Source organism: Mus musculus, chromosome 11 (genome assembly GCF_000001635.26).
Source record: "Mus musculus strain C57BL/6J chromosome 11, GRCm38.p6 C57BL/6J".
Lineage (NCBI taxonomy): Eukaryota > Metazoa > Chordata > Mammalia > Rodentia > Muridae > Mus > Mus musculus.
Window position 1 is genome coordinate 66,362,524 of NC_000077.6, and position 21,656 is coordinate 66,384,179.

General features: G+C 42.0%; 1 protein-coding gene across 3 annotated transcripts in view; it reads right to left on the bottom strand.

Moving 5' to 3' along the window:
• Shisa6 (shisa family member 6) overlaps nt 1–21,656 on the bottom strand; it is a 316,260-nt gene that overhangs the window by 150,799 nt on the left and 143,805 nt on the right. For 2 of the 3 annotated variants that reach the window (XM_030246098.1, XM_006533619.4), the window contains exon 4: nt 12,636–12,731. The exons of the other annotated variant lie outside the window; for it this stretch is intronic. In XM_030246098.1, coding sequence (XP_030101958.1) covers nt 12,636–12,731 — 96 coding nt within the window. The remainder of the gene's footprint in view (nt 1–12,635; nt 12,732–21,656) is intronic. 3 annotated transcript variants of the gene reach the window in all.

Consider the following 21,656-nt stretch of genomic DNA (forward strand, 5'->3'; position numbering starts at 1 on the left):
ATATGTGTGTGTGTGTGTGTGTGTGTGTGTGTGTGTGTGTATACACTCAGAGGGAGTATGTCTTTTGTTTCTCACACTTATAGAGTTGTAGGGGTATGAAGAGGAGACCTTGTAGACCAGATACAGACACTATCATGTATCACTCAGTGATCAGAGATTCTAAATTCTATACTATAACATTGGGCATTTAAGGTTTAGTGGGGGGATAGTATATTTTGTGTCCAAGAGAGAGCCATCTGTACATTCAAATCCCAGGCTACAATAGCATCACTTGAACTCACCATTGGAGATTATGGTCCTCTACTCCTAAAAGAGTGAAAGCATTGCAGTTCCTTGACAGGCTGCATTCCTCCTCCTCCTCCTCCTCCTCCTCCTCCCTCCCCCTCCCCCTCCTCCTCCCCCTCCTCCCTCCCCCTCCCCCTCCTCCTCCTCCTCTTCAGTGATCTGCATGATCTATGACCTGCAGCTACTGATGAGAGCTGACATGAGATGACAGTTCAGGGGACATGTTTTCAAGAAGCAGTGTCTATGTTTCTTCTTCTTTTACTGCATCAACAAAGAGGATGCTTGCTCCAGGCAGCTACATGATCCTACAGCCCTCAATGGTCTAGATTTCTGAGGCCATCCTGAAACAAAATGGCTTCAAAGGATTATTCAAATGTAGAGCAAAACTTGTGTGAGGTGGGGGAAAAAAAGTAGACCTTTGCTAGGATTTGCCAAGTCTCTCTATTGCAGTATCTCACCGCAGGCTGTTTGATGACTATAGAGATCCACCACATAAACGTGGGCCCAAGGTGATTTATTCTGAACATTCCATAAAATACGTTGGAAGCTATTTACAGAGTTAAAACATTTACCCAACCGAGACAAGGCCAGTGTCAGCCTTGGAAATACATATTAGATACAGAGGCCTCCAGGTAAGACTTGGTTTCTTTGCTCTGTACTATTGCCCTAAGTCTGGTTTAATCAAAGGGATCAGAGTTCCACTAAACACACATGGCATATGGATACACAGAGACAGTTAAGTAACGTTATGAGTCAACAAATGCTTTAAAGATTGGTATGCCAGTATAACAACTGCTCCAGGCTGCATATATGGGAAACCCTTTAGAGGTTGAAATGCATGGGGAAAAAATAGAGCTGAGATTTGTCTAGAGCAATAAAGTAAGTGAAGAATTAAAAGTCATTGAAAATGTAGGGAGAAAACATGTCTGACTGTATGGTTGCAGAAAGAATATATGTACCCAGTGAATGGCATGGCGCCCATGGGTGGCTTGAACCAATCAAAAGGACAGTCAGCATGACTGGGAAGTTGGAGAACCTGATAGTCCTAGGTAGCAGACTGGGAGCCCTGCTAGGACTGCAAGCAGAAGTCAGATGTACAGAAAATGGCATTAAAGGAAGTTTCATTTGCAATGGGCTGTGGGGAAGTGGAGAGCAAAGAGAGGGTTGGTAGGAACTTCAGGCAGGCAGCTATTCAATTAAATTAGATACGTGCCACTGCATGGTTCTGCTGAGGGACTAGATCAATGTGAAAGAACTCAAGGATACTTTGGAGGGGAATATATGCAATGAGGATGACATAAGAAATGGGCATCAACAGAATTGTGCAAAATGATATCATGATTTCTGCCTGGGAAAATGGAGGGGACTGTCAATGAACTTTCATTTAAGACAGCTGGGCCCCGAGGGAAGGAGTATGAGCCTCTGTTTGGGGTGAGGCAGAAAATGCAGGTAGCATTCTCTCTATCTATGCCTAATAACAGTTTGCTGCTAAAAGGCTTTGTGGGTATCTCACAAAGGGGTCTGGGCTCAGAGAGTGGGAATTTGGATGTCTGGCCTAGGAAGGATGGCAAGCAAATGTCTTAGTAAAACTAACAGGCTTAAAACAAAACAAAACAACAACCCAAACCACAAGAACCAAAGCAGAATTAAAAAAAAATTAAAGAAGATCAAATAACTTAGAAGAGTAGAAGACTTAATCTGCTATCAGACTTTTAAATATATATACAAAGCAATGCAACGGCAAGGAGCAATGCTTGCAAAAATCAGAAGTATGATCCTAGAATTTTATTACTGGATGAACTTTCCTTCACATACCAAGTCTATAGAGCACTGGTTTAAGATACAAGAATTTCAGGAACTCTGTACCCATAAGCCCTTCTTAAACAATGTGTCACAAGACGAATTTTACCCAACCAACAGACCAGTGAGTAAACTATAGAGGAAAAGTGATGGCACAGAATGTGAGTGTACATGTACATAAAATCATATAGTCATATATATATACACACACACACACACACACACACACACACACACACACACACACACATATAGTCATGGATGAAGACAGTGTTAGTAAACCAACTGCTGTATATACAATGTTGATAGAACTAAGAAAGGAAGTGTACATATAAAGCTTTCAAAAGAATTCACTGCTCAGGGTTGGAGAGATGGCTCGGTGGCTAAGAGCACTGATTACTCTTCCAGAGGTCCTAAGTTCAATTCCCAGCAACCACATGATGGCTCACAATAATCTGTAATGGGGTCCTATACCCCCTTCTGCTGTGTCTGAAGACAGTGACAGTGCACTCAAGTACATAAAACAGAGAAATAAATCTGGATAGATATTTTTACAAGTCCCATAAAATAGGAGTGAAGGAACACTTCTTTAATGAAAATTTATGTCTCTCCACAACTGTATATTTGCTTACCTATCTGCCTGTTCTCTCTAACTATGCACTTTTCTACCTAGCTGTCTTATTCCTAAGGAGAGTGATTTAGGAATAGTCTAGGGGTACTGCCCCTGGACTAGACACAGAGCAGAAGTGCCCCTCTGCACTGTTATCACCCGACACGCAGTTGGTGACATTAAGCTTATGCCAGCAGACAAGTGAGATTAATTAGGTATAAAGTAGAGAAGTTGTCTCGGTGTGCATATGATATGATACACTACCAAGAATGTCAATGATAAAAGTAGCCCTCGCAATGAAAGAAATCACCAGAGAGTCAGAATGTACAGCGAACAGAATCAATAATCTTCATCCACACAAATGCAATCGGTTACAGAGCATAAACAGTGCATGAACCCAATTTACAAATAGCAACAAATGCAGTCAGATATTTTGAAATAAACCTAATAACTTGTGAGCTTGGTTCAGGAACAGCAGTGACATATTTGTGTAAAAACTAGCTTGATACAGCTGCCTATCAGTGCCAATTTTCTGACTCTGATAATTACAGTGTGGTTATGAAAGGAAGAGTTAATTTTATGGGATATTCACTTGAGTATTTGAGACTAAGTGGCCATTATACCTGCAATTTATTTTTGATAATGCAGGAAAATTTCACATATGCTTAGAAAACCATATGTAATGCATCTATGTATATGTTTGCATGAGTGCACATAAGGAGACAGAGATAGAAAAGGCAAGAGAATGATGAAGCAAAAGTGAGCAAATGTTAAAATTTGGAAAACTGAGGAATATAAAATTATTTGAACTATTTTTATTATTTTCATGTATGTTGGAAACTATTTCTAAATAGCAACATAAAAAGCCTGGTACTGGCTATATAAACAATGGCAGGGTGTTTTGGTTTTTGTTTTGTTTTTTTTTTTTCTTCTCATTTTTGCTATCTTTTTAGTATATGTGAGTGTTTTTCTGCATGCATGTATTGTATGTACACAGTGTGTATGCCTGGTGCCCAGAGAAGCCAGAAGTGGGTGTTAGAGCCTTTGGAACTGGAGTTAAGGATGGTTGTAAGCCACCATATGCATTCTGGGAATCACACCCAGTTCTAGCTGAAGAGCAGCAAATGCTTTTAACCATTGCACCATCCCTCTGACTCCAAACAAGAGGGACCACTGCAGCCATTGAGGATAGAAATGTTGCGAGTTAAATTTATATGTGCAGTTATCAAGGTTCTATCCTCAAGAGAGGATTAATGTGTTCATTGTGATGGTGGTGTCTTTAGTGCAAGAATTTACTTGCTGATGATCTCTCTCAATTTCGGATTTCCTACCCTCAAAAATGTGAGCAAAATAAACCTCTGATAAATTACTTAGCAGTGCAGAATGAGTTAGGACAAAAGGAGTAAGAAAAGAAAATTCAAGTAGAGTTCTGTGTACTGGTCTGCCAGTCCAGTAAGGCTATTACATCCCCGGGAAAGGATGCTCATAAAAAAAGTCAGAGTTTGCCTGAGTGGGTGTACCAATAAGGAACCTTGAACAGCAAGCTAGACAGTGCAGGGCCTTGACGTTTTGTTTTTGGGTCATGCCAACCAATGAACATGGATAGAGAGGAGGAGAGTGTATATATTGATATTTAAGGGATTTTAACTCAGTCAGTACTTTTATGATGGATGTATGCTGTTCCAAGCTTCCAATAAAGAGCCTTTGAGAGTCCATAAAAATCAACATTCACAACAGATGTGAGTTTCTGGCTAAGTAGGTGAGGCAGGTAAAGTCGCATTAAATTGGGGTAGAGTAAGATCATTCTGGTTGCATAGAACAGCGTAGAATTTGGGAGAGTGCTTTAAAGAATGCTTCAAGAGATTTTGCAGATTATCTGGACAGGAAGCAAGAGAAGTGCAAACTGTAATACTGGCTAAGGGTCTTTGGCAGCCTTGAGTAAGACCAGATGATGGCAGCTGGTCAAAGGGGCCTTAGCTCTAGGGCCTTTTTCCTTAAAGCCAGACAGTCTAAAGCTCCACCTATTTCTGGACCAGTGTCTCACGTTTGGCTTCATGTTCTTTGCTCACACTGGGACCCTTCTCTTCATCAGCAGGCACACAAGCCTCTGCGAGATCTGCCCTCCTCCCCCAGTCTGTGCATAGCTGGCTCCTGTGTGGTGGCCCTGCACTTTAACACTGAATGGATTCCAGGCATCTGCGTTCAATTGCTCTTAGTGAAAAACCAGAAAAGCATTATGCTTCCCCAGAATTACTCCCCCAGGGCAAGAGAACAAATGATTCACTGGGAAGCAATGGAGAACACAAGCGCTAACATTCATCCGATCCAGGACTGAATACTTCATAAGCTCAGGGCCCTGTGAAGCCAGGCTGCATGTTTAAGAGCAGTTGGCAGAAGGACCTTCAGGGCTTAAGGATGAACTCCTGCTGTGAACCCTGGGGGCACCACCCTTATCTGTCATCGTGCTTGCAAGGATAAGGGCTTCTCATCACTACTTTTCAGAGCTGGCAAACAAGTCACGCTGACTACTCCGTGTTCTGCCTCTCAGGTCGCCTCCGAGGTAAAGCTCCCTGTTTCATTTGATGCAGCATCTTTATGTTCAGTAGTATATAAAGGATCCCAGAATATCAAAGGACCACGGTCTCATGAATCTCTAATTAGTTAGAGGAAACTGAAACCTGGCATGATGAAACATTTTTTAACAGAGGCTGTAGTTAGTCTCTATGGACCACAGGTCCATGCGCTTATTCAGCTCCTTCTAGCATTCTGCTGCCTGAGCTGCTGCAGGATAGATTCATGCAAAAGAGAGCACTTCCTAGGAAGAGACCAAGGGAGTTGCATGTCACTGCTATGTCCACATCTGCTCAGGGAGGAGTTACCTGACAATAGAGGCCCCTTTGGAGTGATTGTGTTGCTTTATAATTTGGTTTAAGAGTAAAAAGGAAGAGGGATGACAGGGAAGTGGTATCTAGAATATTTTATATTAAGTAAGTTCTTAATTGATACATGAAAACACACAAATATGTTTATGAGGTACAATGGTCACAATGTGGTTATCATATTTGTACCTTTAAATATTCAAATACCCTTCCTTCAGTTCATTCAAGATGGAAGCACAATACTGTTACCCAGAGTCACTTTGCCATGCAACCGCACAGGAGAATTCCTAGTCCCATCCAACAGTTCCTTAATGTCCACTCAGCACCCTCCCCCATCGCCCCATCTCTATTCTTCCAAACTCCCAGTAAATTTCAGTTCCTTAAATGTCTACTCAGCACCCTCCCCCATCACCCCATCTCTGTTCTTCCAAACACCCAGGAAATTTCTTAACTCAACCTAAACTTTGTGCCTGGAATGATTTGGGACTTGGCTTTCAGCCTATCTTTCTAGCTCCGATTCCTGTGCTCTCCCTGCAGGTGTTCTCTGCTCTGGCCACTTTCCTGCTCTGCCCCTAATAATGTCCTAAACTCTCAACTCACTGCCATCTCCACATCCATAGCTCTGTGGGTGCTCATGTGCCAGAAATGTATGTTCCATCCAACCCTTAGCTAGCCCCCTTTCTGTCCTACAGTGACCATCTCAGCTCTGGTGTCCTACAGAAGGCCACTTGGGATACTTCAGGTAGCGGCCAGGTTTCCTTTCTTTAACACCCTGTGTTCTTTTTGGGATCTCCTGCACAGAACTTTCTTCTTACATGCTAGATATTATCAAATTTCTCAAAGGCTGATAGTGTTTTTGATCATTTTATTCAACTTATAGATAAATATAAACAAAATAGGCCCATGTCTTGGTTCCATTTTTTTTTTTTACCTCCTATCTAGGATAAGGTGTTATAATACTAGGAAATAGCTCTGTATCCCCAGTCCCAGTTCAAGTACTCCTCATTTTTCAATTGTCTTCCTTCCCAGCTAGGGAATCTGGCTTCTGATGCACATGGTATGACAGACAAATCTCAGAAATGGATGTGACCTTCATATCCCTCGGGAGAATTTACTCAGGATTTTAAAAGGGAAATTGCTTTGTGTTGGTGTTCCTTAAGTCTTCGTGTGTATGTGAATGATCTGCAATCTTCTGAAAACAATGTTTCCCTGTCAGCCTGAACTAGAGCCCGAGAGCCTGCCCTCCTCGCTAGCTCCAGAGATGCCCTGCTGGGTGCCTTGTGTTACTCTACAGCACCATGACAGGGGAGCATAGAAGGCTAACCTTCCTTGAGTCCTTAGCATGCTGGTGCACATGTTTCTTCTTCAGTCTTCATATCAGCCCATATCACCCATATCAGTGGGTGGCGTCGTGATGTTATCTTACCAATAGATGTCATAGAAGTCCAAGCCACACAGGAGTGGAGACAGGCTTAAGCATGTATTCCTCTAGTGACACTCTTCTTTCTGCTATTCTTTAAAAAAATCATTGATCACATAATGAGGGGAGTTTATATTAGTATTTAGAAGGAAACATGACAAATCCTGGAGGCCATAGCTCTAGGCAGAAAGGCCTGGAGCTTATTTATTTCTCCATGCTATTAGCATGTGTAGGGAACAAGCTCCAGGATAACATGACTACGGTTCATGAGGTGAGGCTCTGGGAACATGTGTCCCACTTTTAGGCCACCCGTGAAATTCAGACAACTGTTTGTAGAAAGGAAACCCTCTCCTGGCCACAGACCTCAGTGACTTGGATGTAGTCTCACTGCTTGGCTGTTGTGACATGGCAGAGGACAAGGGAGGCAACTGCCAAGACTAGCTCATGGCAGGGGAGATTCCCAACTTGGATGACCAGTCAGCACCAAGGTCAGTGCTACGCAGATAGAATATCTGCCACAAACCTATTCTCCAAGCCAAGGCTCAGGGAAAGAGAGCATAAACATAGCTAGCAAGAAAATAGAAGGCTAACAGGCCAACGGTTGGTAGAGCAAGCATCCAGAAAAAACAAACAAACAAACAAACAAACAAAAAACCTGAAGAACCTGATGCTCTCGTCTCTCCCAAAGAGACCTGAGGACAGCACTGCACTCCAAGGTATAACAGGCTTTGTGCAAGCCTCCCTCCCATCTCAGAGGAAGTGGTTAGAATGAAAGGCATTGTAAAATAAGGAGTGAACTCATCATTCCAAAGTTGCCACAGCCTTCTCTCATATCCCACTACTGGAGACCATGAGGGATCTAGTAGTATCCAAGTTGTTCTGCTTTTAAAACAGGTATCCACACTTAGAGGGGAGAATTGACATTTCCTGAAGCAGGGAGCCTTTGCAGTACATCCTGATGCTTAGCCTACTTCCTCCACTAGCCTTTATTTCCGACAGAATATTTTACAAGCCTGGCCCAGATAGCCACATGGGCCAATGATGGAAGTCTGCAAATAAGCATTATCCAGGGACATGTGTGTCCCAGGACTCAGAAAGTAGATTAAGTTTCAAGGACACCATTCATCAAACCAGTGAGGGATAGAGTTCAGCTCAGATATCACGCCAGGGTTTCAGGTAATGCGTCATTTCAACCCAATCGGTTCTCAGAATGACTTGAGCCAAGGAGGGGTGAGATCTATTTCCTTGGCCAGCTTGTAATCTGACTTCTTCCATGCACAGTAGCCCATTTCCTCAAGTAGGTGCTACAGAGGCCAACAGGGTTGTATTAACCCACAGGTGGGCTTTGAGTGGCTAAGGAAATGTATGTAGGAATCCATGATCTTCACATAGCCCCCCATGGTTAAATTGCACTGGCACTGCTCTAGATAAGGACAGAGTTCTGGCCAGTTGAGTGTCGGCATTCTTTGCGTTTTCTACAGGGTAGGGGATATTCTTTTATTTATTTTTTTTAATTAGGTATTTTTTTCATTTACATTTCAAATGCTATCCCAAAAGTCCCCCAGACCCTCCCTCCACTCCCATTTTTTGGCCCTGGCATTCCCCTATACTGAGGCATATAAAGTTTGCAAGACCAAGGGGCCTCTTCTGATACATATGCAGCTAGAGACATGAGCTCCAGGGGTACTGGTTAGTTCATATTGTTGTTCCACCTATAGGGTTGCAGACCCCTTTAGCTCCTTGGGTACTTTCTCTAGCTCCTCCATTGGGGTCCCTGTGTTCTATTATATTATTAACAGGCCTATATCACATGAAGAGCTTTGTAGAGTAGCCACTGTTGAGCAAAATGGACGAGCTTGCAAACAGAAGAATCCAACTAAGACTCTCAAAGGTACTGTGGTGGGTTTTGTTTGTCTGGTTATCTTTTTTTTTTCTTTCTAAAAAGCAGCTATATCAGGAGATGGATTCACTGCATGAAGGCAGCATTCTCCATTAGTTCAGGAGCACCTTTGACTGAAACACATCAGTTTTAACAACCACATATCATGTGAGATAACTCAGTTATAATAAAACAGCACCACGTGATTGGCATGTGCTTTACTAACCACAGGATTTAGAGAATACCCTGTGTGTTTTCTAGGATCATGTGAAATACCCTTGAAAAACTCTGGATATTCCCAGCCAATGGCTGATTCTTGGTATTCAGTCACATGGACCATACATGAAAGTTGTCCTATGTATACAGATCAGGCAGCAAATGGTGGCAGCATAAGGTCATGATGCTTTTGGTTATAAATCCAAGAGTACCTCCTACTCTGTATCCATGGGCCCATACACTCCTCGCTCATAGAAAACTACATTACAGAATGGTCCTATGTAGTACTAGCTTCACACAGGCCATTTTCAGGCAAGCTGGTTGAACCTTCTCTCTTTCTTGCTGTTCATCCTGCTTCACTGTTGCCATGGAGACTAGGACGCCTTCTGAGCTCAGTGCTTTATCTGGAGTCCAGCCTTCAAATACCTTAGTACAGTTCAACCCACTCACTCCCCTGGCTCCTGTGAAAGTATGTCAGCTCAATTCCTTCAGTCAAATGTCTCAGGAGTCTCTTGCTACAATCTACTGAGATTCCAACGTGTGCATGGCAGCCTATGGTTTCACAGAGACCCATGTATACACATCTCTTATTTCTAGGAGAAAATACCTGATTTTAATCCTCACAGAAAACAGAACTACTATGGCATTTAACTAATGTACAGGTGGGAGATGTCAGCATGCCCCCAGAGTGATGTGGATCAAACTAGTGGATGAGCCTGATGAAGGCCTACAGGGAGACAGCATTGAGCTCAGACATAGAAAAGAGTGCTTAGTGAATGTCTCCTCAGTTGCTGTAGTACTGAAGTGTAGAATTGGATCTCTGAAAACAATCTTAACATCTCTCCTTCCTCCAGCCTTTCAATAGCACAAGTAGTCACTTGGCCCTGATCATCACCCAAAGCTATGAAGAAATACAAATAGAAAACTTCATACTTCTGTTTTCTTCTCTCCCATCCCAAACAAATGCAGCAAATGGTGGGTCTATGGGCATTGGTTTCCACCATACTGCCTTTTCAAATGTCCCTCTTAAAATATAATATCCCCGTCTCATCTCATTGACCATGTATTCTCTGATACTCTTATTATTGTTAGGCCATTTGCCCAGAATCACTGTTGGCTAAAATCTATGCATTTTATTAATTTTAAAGCCAAATTCTGGCTTCATTCCCTTCTCAGGGAGTCAGAGTTAAATTGGATGTTATTTGTGCAGTCTTTAGAATGTCCACAGCCCTAACACAGCTCTGGAGAGACATATAGCAACTTCCTTTGCTGCTGAGATTATTAACTTAGCATAAGAGCTGTGGGCCTTCCAGCTTGAAAATCTCAGCATCGTCCTTATGTTTCCTGCCTCGGACCTCATGATGTGTCTTACTAGACATCAAAGTTGATCGCATCCAGTCTCTTCTCTGGCAAGTATCACTTAGAGAAAGTTATTGATTCAGGAACCCTTCATGGGATCTAGAAAGATCTTTACTGTGCACAAGCTCTGATAGTCTCACCATGTCTCCATCTCCCAGGTAACCTTGGAACAATCCCAACACCTCCTACAGCCTTGTAGCTCTTCTGCTCCATAGACCAGAAACACTTCCTTCTCGTTTCTAATATGCAAGAAAGCTTTTACTTCAAGCCTTTCCCTTTCTAGGGTGTTGCTCTCTGTTCACCTGACCCCAGTACTCATCCATGGCAGGAATAACTCCCTCCCTCCCACATCATTTCTAGACCCTCCTCCACTGCCGTTCTCTTACATGCACTCAAGACCTGACTTTGCTTCCCAAGTGCAAATTGTACAACACAAGAAGACCTTGTATTTTGCCTCCTATTTTCTTCCTGTTCAATACAAAGAGTTCACAGCTTGGTGTTATGGCTTGAACCATCTTCAAGGGATTGGGATAAGAGTAGGAACCTACACAGTTGAGAAGTCTTGGTAAGTTGTTGGGTTACATTTGAAAAGCAGATTTCCACCTTCACTCCATGAGGTATAGATAATAGAAAGTCACCCTTCCAAATGGTGCTCAATGTCCTGACTTTCCTGATAATTCCTGCCTCTGGATAGCCATCTCCTATTCTGAAAAGAACTCACATGTACAAGATACTGTGAAAATCATGCTGTGTATAACCAAACATCTGGTCATAAAAGACACTGTGTCTTGTGTCTTTTTCTTCTGTGAATCAACCACTCCAACGATATCCAGCCAACACATTATGAAATCACTCAAGTAGATCACAGAGAGTGTGATGGGGTGAGACGGAGGCCTCCTGCCAATATAGTACCATGGAAGTTTGACATCTTGAAATTATATCTGCCAACAGCGGTCAATACTTTAGAAGATCCTGCCCTACCTAACATGGTCACTGAAAACTCCCAAGAGATCCTCCCAATTCCATAGCTCCCAAATCCCCAACCTCCAGAAACCATGGGAGATAATAAGTGTTTGTTTTACTTTAAAATGTTGAGTTTTAAAGCCTCTGTTTTGTAGCAATTGGTAATTACCACTAAGTGGAGATGTAGGTGCTAAATCCATGTTTCAGTTGGTGCAAGTGTCTCTGGGGTAGTTCGGTTGAGTTTAACTGTGTAGCCCATCCCCCATTCTGCAACAGCTGCAACTCTTAATAGCCACAAATGCCACCTGTATCCTCAATAAACTTTATTTAGACACAAATAGACAACAGAAAATACATACACAGATACAGTTATCGTTTTCTCTATAGGATAAACACACATCACAGGGAATTTAAAAAGTAGGAACACAGAAGGTAAGAAAATGTGAAGTCCTTGTTCACTCACACTTGAAACAGACAAATATTTCAGAGGAAGACAAAAATGGAACATCCCAACAACAGGGTTCACATTTGGTCTATAACAGCACACAGGTGTCAGGAAGGTAATCAAAGGAGTCAGGGATCCAGTGACAGAATGCTCACAACACTAGTAGGACTATTTAAACAAAAGACAGAATCAGGGAGGATTTCATACCCCTGCGCAGATGCTCTGCAAGCTGTCAGCTAGGTCGTAAAGCAGCTTGGCAGAAACGCTAGCTTAGCTTTCATCTTGCAGCTTGAAGGTCTGAATAACCTCTACCTTTGTGCCCACATCACAGAGTTTTACAGAGACACACCGAGGAAGCCGGAGCTGTCCACATACACACTGGCTTAGAAACTTAGTACAGAACATTGACATTGGGTATAAGATAGGACTTTGGAAAGGGAAGGGAATAACAGCCCAGAGGCAAACACAAACTTTACAAATACTGCATCCATTGGTAGCATTTCCCACCATGCTGCCTGTGGTCCCTTCCCACAGGGAGCCACCATCCTTTGTGTCCCATCATGTACAGAGCAGGATGGATGTGTCTTGGAGGTCTTTTGCCTTCTAAAGTCATAAATGTGACCACCTGGTCATATCTGTGCCCAGGGCATGCTGCCATGGAACCACCCCACTTATTCCAGATCCTGGGTAAGACTCAGGACTCTACACCATCTTCACATTTCAGATTGGGGTTCCCTAGGCAACCTCTGTATTTTAGTAAAAAATGGTTTCCACTGTACCCTTCGTGTGTCCTCTTCCTAATGTGACAAATCCAGATGAGATGAAGTTATGGAGATCTGGTCCTCCACTTCGGTAAGCATCCTTCCCATAATGCCCTGCAAGAAGATGGGCAGAATTACCTGACGCATTCACAAAAGCAACACAGAAGACAGTCACAGCTCCATCTTGCCCAACAATGATGGTGTGCTTATATTCAAACCAGCAGCTAAGCCACAAGGTCAAGGAAAATATTATATATATTATAATAAATATAATATATACACACATATATATATTACTGAGAATATATTGCTATATATAGACATATATACACATATGTTATGCACACAGCTTATATACATTATATATATAATATATGTGATATATATATATATGCATATAACTATGTGACAAAGATAATGCTACACTGGAAACAGAAGAAGAAAGGGCAAAAGGCAGTTTGACTGTGGCATTTCAGCGTGACCACTAAGTACACTAGAATGTTGCTTTATAGATGTTCTTCGAATTATAGTAGAGTTGTACCCTGATTAACTTATGGCAAGTTGAAACATCTAAAGTTGAAAAAGATTGCTGAACATTGTAGTTTGGCAACATGGCACACGAGAGTATCAGCTGTTTCGCCTGTGCTCCATGGTGGTTATCATTGCACATGAACACTAACCAGCATCACCAGCAATGACTGCAACACATCTTAAAAGCCCAAGAAGAGAACGAAAATCCCAGTTGTAAAAGCATAGCTACTTGTGACTGCATTTGTGCCATCCTGAAGAACAAGTCAGACAGAGAACCAAGCTAAGTGAGGACCCATGACTTTTTCCGACCATCCTTTCTTAAAGTTAGCAAGTGTGGACGATGTGATGCATTAAATACAATAACAGAGTTGTAAAATTTCAGGTGAGTATCTTACAAAAAGACATTAAAAGGTTGAAATAGGACGCACAGATTGAGACTGCAAAGATGGCTTAGTGCTGCACCCACACACCTCACAAACATCTCTAATTCTGAGAGTCCAACACCCTTTCTGGGACTCTGGGTACATGCGGTGCACTGGCAAGACATGTAAGCAAAATACCTAGACACATAAAAATAGGAAACCAAGTCTTCAAAAGTGTTTTAAAAACAGAGGATATGCAGCTACTTTGGAAAGATTGGCCCATGAGTGCTGCTTTTCTGTACACCCAAGATCTTGTCTACAGTTACTAGATGGTTTTCTTTTTTTCCTTTTTACCTTTGTTTTCTTCTCTTCTAAAGCAGGAAGAAATGGACCTAATAGTAGTCCCTTCCTCCTCCTCTTCCTCCTCCTCCTCCCCCTCCTCCTCCTCCTCCTCCTCCTCCCCCCTCTCTCTCCCTCCCTCCCTCCTTCCCTCTTCTCTTCCCTCTCCCTCTCTGCCTCTTCTCTCTGTGTGTTTGTGTGTATGTATGTGTGTGTGTGTGTGTGTGTGTGTGTGTGTGTGTGTGTGGGCACTCAAGCACATGTATATCCATGAATCATACACAACCCGTGGGACCACAGACTAGCAAGTTAAAAAGAAACACAGCAACAGCTGAGCTGGCAGGTGGAATGGTGGCTATAAAACACTGGCAACATCTTTCTGTTTTCCTTTCTCGACTTCATGCAATAAAGCTCTATCCTCTAACTGGCAAGGTACAGACATCTTCATATGCATTGAGGTAAGGAAAAGACAAGGGCAGGTTAAGGACCATGAAAGAAGAAATTTAGAGAGAAAAACGTTAATATTAGACTTCTGACATTCAAATGGGAATCTATGATGTGCTTGAAACACAGGCCTTGTAAACTGCGAAGAATTAACTCTACCAAGAAACACCCTCAGTATATACACACAGATATGAAGTAGAGTTACTAAGCATTCATATTGCCACCGTGTGTTTTACAAATTGAACTTGCAATATATAAATTTAAAAGGTTTTTGAAAATGAGATATTAATTATGATAACAACAGTATCAATCCAGTGCATTAAAAAAACACAGAGAAAAGTGATTGAAAGAAAATTTTGTCATTTAAGAGCTAATTATTTCTCTTTTTAGCTATTTATTATTTTGTAATTTCTTTCTATAGTGAATGCCAAATTCTCTAATATAAATACAAAAATAAATATCCAGAAAAAAATACATCTCATGCCAATAAAACAAAATTGTTTTTTCTTAGCAAAACATGTTCTGGAGACTTCAACACAGGGTAACTTTGGAATCACGTGGAATTCTGAAAAGTTCAGATGCTCAGACAAGCTTCACACATTCTGACTCAGAAAGAGTCCAGTGAATTGGACGTATTTTAAAATCAGCTCCTTTGGCCAGTACTGACACCCACTGCCCTCCTTAAGACAAATAGAAACAACCCAAGGTCAAACACTTATGTGAACAGGGAAAGTCACTGACCATTTTCTGGGGCCCCTGCAGGTGCTGTATATATTCAGGGCCCTGACACACTTCCTCTGGAAAGGAAACCCTGTCCTCAGCCCCTTCCTTCTTATCCCAGTTCGTAAACCTGAGCATGATCAGAATACTGGAAACAATTTAAATAGATGGATTCAGCAGACACGAGATAGAAATTAGGATCTTGCAATTCTATCAGGGTTCCTGGTTCCGGATTAACAAAGTCATGGGAATCCTGCATGAGGTCCATTGGCTCTGAAACATATTACGTCATTCACTCTTCAGCTTTTCACAGGGGACATTCTTGTTGGAGAACTGTAGTAAGGATTCATACCTGCATAGCCCTGCCTGCACTTAAGTGAAGTCTTCTGCCCAAATCTCAAGCTGTGTGACAGCTGCTAGCAGCTGGACAAGCCATCTTTCTCAAGAGGAGAAGGGAGGCATGGAAAAGGTCCATGCAACCAACCAAAGGCGCACCGGGACCCTCTCTTCCGTAACAAGCACAATTGTTCCCTTATTCCATCGTAGACAGGAGGAAACAATCCAGAGCCCTCATAAATTTGGACCTCATTAATTCAGAACCTGTGAGGCATCCTGCAGAATTTGGGCTGCTTTATTTTTGTGCTCCTTATAAATAAAAATTTTGATAAACAAATCAATACTAAGGAAGATGGAACATAAAACAGAGCCTGTGCTGTTTACAAATCACTCTCACCTGTCAGAAGAACAAGGTCCCTCAGGACTAAGCATTACTCTGGTGCTCTGGGGCTCTGCCTGTCTGAGAGAGAACAGCCGCTTCTGGATCTGCAGGCCAGGCAGAGAGATGGAGACTCCCTGCAAGCATGGGTTTTGACATAACAACAGATGACCTTTTATAGGACTTGATAGAATACACAAAATTTTTTTAGATACACTACTTTATTAACCTTTTAATCGATACTGCTTACAAGTCATTTATTTTGTTATTATTTTAATATCGCCTCCAATTTCATTGGTGTAAAAACTGAGGCTAACAGGGCAAATCTGGGAGACGCCTACATTTGTACTTGTATTACCCACCTGACTGTAAATACTGCACTCATTTCATTATGGGTACATGGCTTTTCCAACACCTCATAAAAACCCACGTTCCTAGAGCTAGTCAACAGTACATCCTCCATCCCACACAGGTCTGCTGTTTTCCAAATGAGGGCATCCCAGTGGCCTGAGAAGAACAGCTGTGACTCTGCTCCAAGACTGAACCCAAGGTAAATAGTAGAAACCCAAGGAGGAGAATTCTAGGTGACAACATCCAAGTTCATGGAAATTAATTCTGAATGGGAGAAAAAGAATAAATGGTATTGATAGCTAATGAGGCAGGACCAGGAGCATGGTAGAGGTTGGAAGAATTCTGGGGTCAATTCAGTTTGCAGAATTTTGAGTTAAACAATTTGAAAAGCTATGTGGAAACCTATCCTATAGAATCCTTCTTTGTTTGTCTTAACACAGGGTCTCATGATGGAGCCCATTTTGACCTCAAAGTCCCTAAACTCACACACTGGCCTACCAAGTGCTGGAAATAAAGGTATGCACCAACCCCACCCCCAGCTCCTATGTGATCCTCAAAGGCATCTCTAAAGGTGGTTTTCTAGAATTGGCTTCTGCGGTTCACATGGAAAGCACAGTGACCACCTCAACCTTGGTTTGCTCAGTGGTCCTCAAACTTGAGCAACCACCCAACTCCCCTGGATGGCATGAACATCACTGGGCTCCAGAATCTCCTGGGTGTGAGGTTACCCCTGATTACTATAGTTCTAATAAGTTCTTGACTATGATAATTAATCCTCTCGATCAACTAGACTGTATGTAGAATAACCCTAAAGATTAATGGGGCATGCCTGTGGGTGTGACCATGAGGATGTGTCCACAGAGAACTGAGTTACAGGAAAGACTCACCCTGACTGTGAGTCGTTCCACACCATAGGGCAAGTATCTGAAAATACTGGACATGGTAAGAGGAGAAAGCAAGCAGAACTGCACTGCCCTCTCCTCCCTGGCTCAGATCCACTCTGTCATGCCTTACCCACTATGGACTGAATCCTCTAGAGTCTGAGCTAGATCAAACACTTTGACTTTGAATTTGTTTCTGGCAGGTGTCTGGTCACAGCAACAGGACCAACATCCAGACGCCAGGGGAAACATGATACAGAATCCTCAAAAGCCACATCTTGTTGGGACTAGTGACATGTTAGTCTTCAGTCGGACCCAGACACAAGAATGATGTAAAATACCTCTGCACAAACAAGGGAAGACAGACTTTTACTAAAAAGAGAATCCCTACACAGGTGGCCAATCAGAAGAGAGAAGTCGGCATCTCTTCTGTTTCCTGATGATGCACCAAGTTGATGGACTGATGAGAAGGATATGAGCAGGTACCACTAATTCCACTGTATGTCACTCAAACAACCATTTTATTCTCCATCCAGTAGAAACTGCCATCAATCTATGCCTATCTGTCAGCTACCAGGGCCAGAGGAAAAGGAAGAACAGGTTTCTCTCTAAGCAAACTGGAATTAGAGAAACAACCATCAATGTGCCAGGGCTGTAGGTAGAAGTAAGCAAGTATGTTGGCAAAGAAGCTCTAGAGTCTCCACACCACAGGAGAAAAAAACATACAGTCCACACTAGGAGCAAAGTGGCTCCAGGCTTTAGAGCATGCATGCCACAATCTGCTGAATACAACTGGGTGGAAGACCACTGAGATGACATCTATTCTCCGTGATACCACCATGCCCTCATTGGAACTATTGACAGCTCTTTAGAAAACACTAAAGTTTGGTTCTGTCTCGGTTTCCACCCAGGCCATCTTGACTCCCTGTCTGAATTCTACGTCCTTCCAAAATCTCTTCAGGAGCCACAAGTCAGAGATAGTACCAAGGGGTAGCTGTTCCCAAATAGGAAGGTACTAAAGAAGAGAGGTCAAGACTAGGCTATTGCAGTTGGGTTGTGCTCCTGGCTCTGAAAAGAAAAGGCTAGAAAAACCTCTTCCTGTAAAGGAGAGTTGCCTTAAGAAACAGACGGGGGAAATGGGATTGTATCCGAATGGCAAAAGACTCAACAAAATTTTGCATCTGTGAAGTTATATTAGCAGTCATGAGACAGAAACAAACTAATCAAGTATGGATGCCTGCTACATTCCTGGACAACAGACTGGATGAGGAGGGAAACTGGTGATGTTGTGTCCAAGGAGAGATGCAGCTGCACATGAAGTGAGAAGGACAAAGAGATAAACAGTGGTAGGACACGGCAGACACTCTAGGATTCGAAATCCATTTCAAATAAGACTCCCTGAGGAGGGACAGAAGGGACAGTTCAGAAGCAATAATTAAAAGTTAATTGTCTGTTGTTTTCCTGTGCAGATAGAAGATTTCAGTCTTTAGATCCAGAGAAAGAAGCAAGTCTTCCAGCTATTCATCAGAAGGGATCAATATCTAAATATAGCCTCACAGAAGATGCTGTGGTGGTTTGAATATGCTTGGCCCAGGGAATAGCACTATTTGGAGGTGTAACCTTCTTGGAGTAGGTATGGCCTTGTTGGAGGAAGCGAGTCACTGTGGGGTTGGACTTTGGGACCCTCCTTCTAGCTGCCTGGAAACAATTTGCTCCTGGCTTCCTTTGGGTGAAGATGCAGAATTCTCGGCTCTTCAAGCACCATGTCTCCCTGGATTCTGCCATGCTTACTGCCATGATGATAATCAACTGAAACTCTGCAACTGTAAGTCAGCCCCAACTAAATGTCCTTTATAAGAGTTGCCTTGTTCATGGTGTCTCTTCACAACAGTGGGGACCATAACTAAGACAAATGCCATTTAAAATTAAGAAAAGAGATCAATCTAACCTCATAAAATGTGAAATCTATAGGAAATGAAACCACCCTCTTAATAATGTTGGAGAGGCTGAAAAGATGGCTGAGTGGTTTAAAAGCATCCACAAAGGACCAGTGCTTCCAGCACTCACAAGCACCTCTACCTTCAGCTCCAGGGCCTCCAGAACCCTCCTCTGGCCTCCATGGCACCTGTACTCACATACACATATAAACACATACATAAAGTTTTGGTTTGTAAAAAATGTCAGGACTACTCCTTTGTTCTTGGGACAAACATCCTTGCAGAGACACGCTTAAACCTAGAATTCAGTTGACACCCCATTTCAAATCTAGCCAAGCCAAATAGACATAATAATGTTACCCATGTCCTGGGTCTTTGAGAAGGTTAAATATGTTAATACACACAATCTATATTACTCAGCCCTCAGAAAGTTAGTGTTAGGCCTTTTTAAAGAATTTGTTAATACTTTAGAATAAAAATGTTTTACTTTCCTTTGCCTACTTTAAAATTCACTGGAAATAATGAAAAAGAGAATAGTAAAATTAATATAAAAAAGTGTAGTTTTTTGTTAAACAGTTAGGACAGTTGGGAAAATAGACCACCACAGTTAAATGCATAGATAAAAATACACAGAAAAATCAATTTGAAGAGGACTATAAGCCTAAATATACTACATCAACCCTAAAAGTTCTTAGAAGAGAATATAGGGCAATGAGTATAGAATTTTAAATCAGAGAAGAAACTATTGAGAAACTTTTAACCATGATACATCAAAAGCAATCATAATATATATATTATATATATATATATATGTATATATATTCAAGGCTAGAAAATACACAGATATTAATATCAAGAGATCATCAACATCTTCAAAGCAATCAAAGGGAAAACAAGCCAGATTGGTAAAACAAAACAAAAACCAAATAGGCAGCTTATAGAGGAGAAAACCCGATGGGCCACTACACAGAAAGTGGTGCTCGGTCTCACAAGCAATCAGGGAAACTCAAATTAAAACCATAATGAAGCAGCATTTCACACCCAGTAGACTGGCAAACTTATAAATGTCCAAGATTTCTGACTAGAATCCTGGGGGAAGGATAATTGCTAAAGCTGCCTTGAAAAGCCTCGTGCCAGTGGCTGACAGATTTGAGTATGGCTATCATAGAAGCCACACTCAGTGACTTTGTGTGTAGCTGTCCACACCAGACCATCCCTCAAGAGGTCATGAGGAGCTATGCATAAGCAAGTTCAATGCAACGCTGTTTGTAATCAAGACAGACAGGAGCTCTACAATCTCCTAAAATCTTATCCAGAAAAAAGGGGATAAACCATGGTGCAGTCATCAAATGTAGTTCTGCAACAGGGCAAAATGAAATGTAAGGAGTGGGAAGCAAAGTGACACTCCAAGTGTCAACATGGATGCTCTGAGCTCTAATGCTGAGCATACAAAGCAAACTGGAGAAAAACAGGGTGGCGTGATAGAGAAGGAGTTTTGAAATATGCAATACAGTATTTGATATTGTCTGAGCACATGGCCATGCATAATGTTACACAAATATAAAGACATTTGGCAAAATTTTAAATATACATTTCAAGGTAACAGTTGCTTCTGCAGTAAGGACACAAACGTAGTTAAGAAAGGCTATTGGGAATTGATCCTGTGTTCTGTTTCTTACACTGGAAAACTGGAGATGTGTTAGACTATTAAATAACTCTTTTATGTCTATTTATTTGTTCGTTTGTTTTAAAATACTTGCTATGCATCCTAGGATGGCTTAAAGTCATGATCTTTTTATCTCAACCTCCCCAGTGCTATAATTGAAGGCTATACTACCATGTGCAGCTAGAGGTCTGTTTGGCTGGTTGATTTAGTTTGTTTCTTTAGTTTCAGTGCTGGCAAGGGAATGTAAGACCTTGTACATAATAAGTGCTCTACCGCTGGCTTACCTCTCACCAATATATAAGCTGAGGACATAAGCACTCGGAGGTATGCTTATGAAGAAAGGTTTTATTGTAGATATGAGGGAGAGTACAGCCAGAGGCATCAGCAAGAGTCTGGAGCAGAGGGAGAAAGTAGTACACTGGATATGGCCAGAAGACTGGACTGGGTCATGAAAGGATCGGGGAGGGAGAGATAAAAAGAGAGGGACAAAAGAGGGGGGACCAAGAGAGAAAAATAAAAGAAAGTGCATGGCCGGAACACTAGGGGTGTATGGGAATAAAAAGCTGGGGGAGGAAAGCCCATGAGCTAGAGAAGTTTAGCAGGGTGGGAAGAGGTGAGAAAAACCTTCGGACTATGAAATAGGAACTTGCTGAGAGAGCCTAGAAGTCAGATGCACAAATGGCACCACAGATAGACATTTATTCTGTGTAGTTTCTTTTAGACCTGACAACCTCTAAATACTTTATTTATTTGCTGATAGATGTAATAAGTTTATAAGTACTGGATAGATGAATGGTTAGATGGATAATAGATAAAAGGGACACAGAGAGACAGGTATTGCTATGAGTAGGTGGTTTGATGATTAATAGGTTTGTTTGGATTGGTTAAGCTATTCTCCCTCGAGAATTTCATACATCGTCAGTGATTTCAAAAACAAAGACATTAAAGAGCCTCTACTTTTCAGACTACCCATGAGCACCTGCTGGGACTAATGTGCCAACAAGAGGCAAGCCATAGGCTTTCTGAAATCATGGTTGCTGCATGTGTTTCTAATCATCAACCAGCCTTGGAATCCTAACATTCCCCAAGGAAA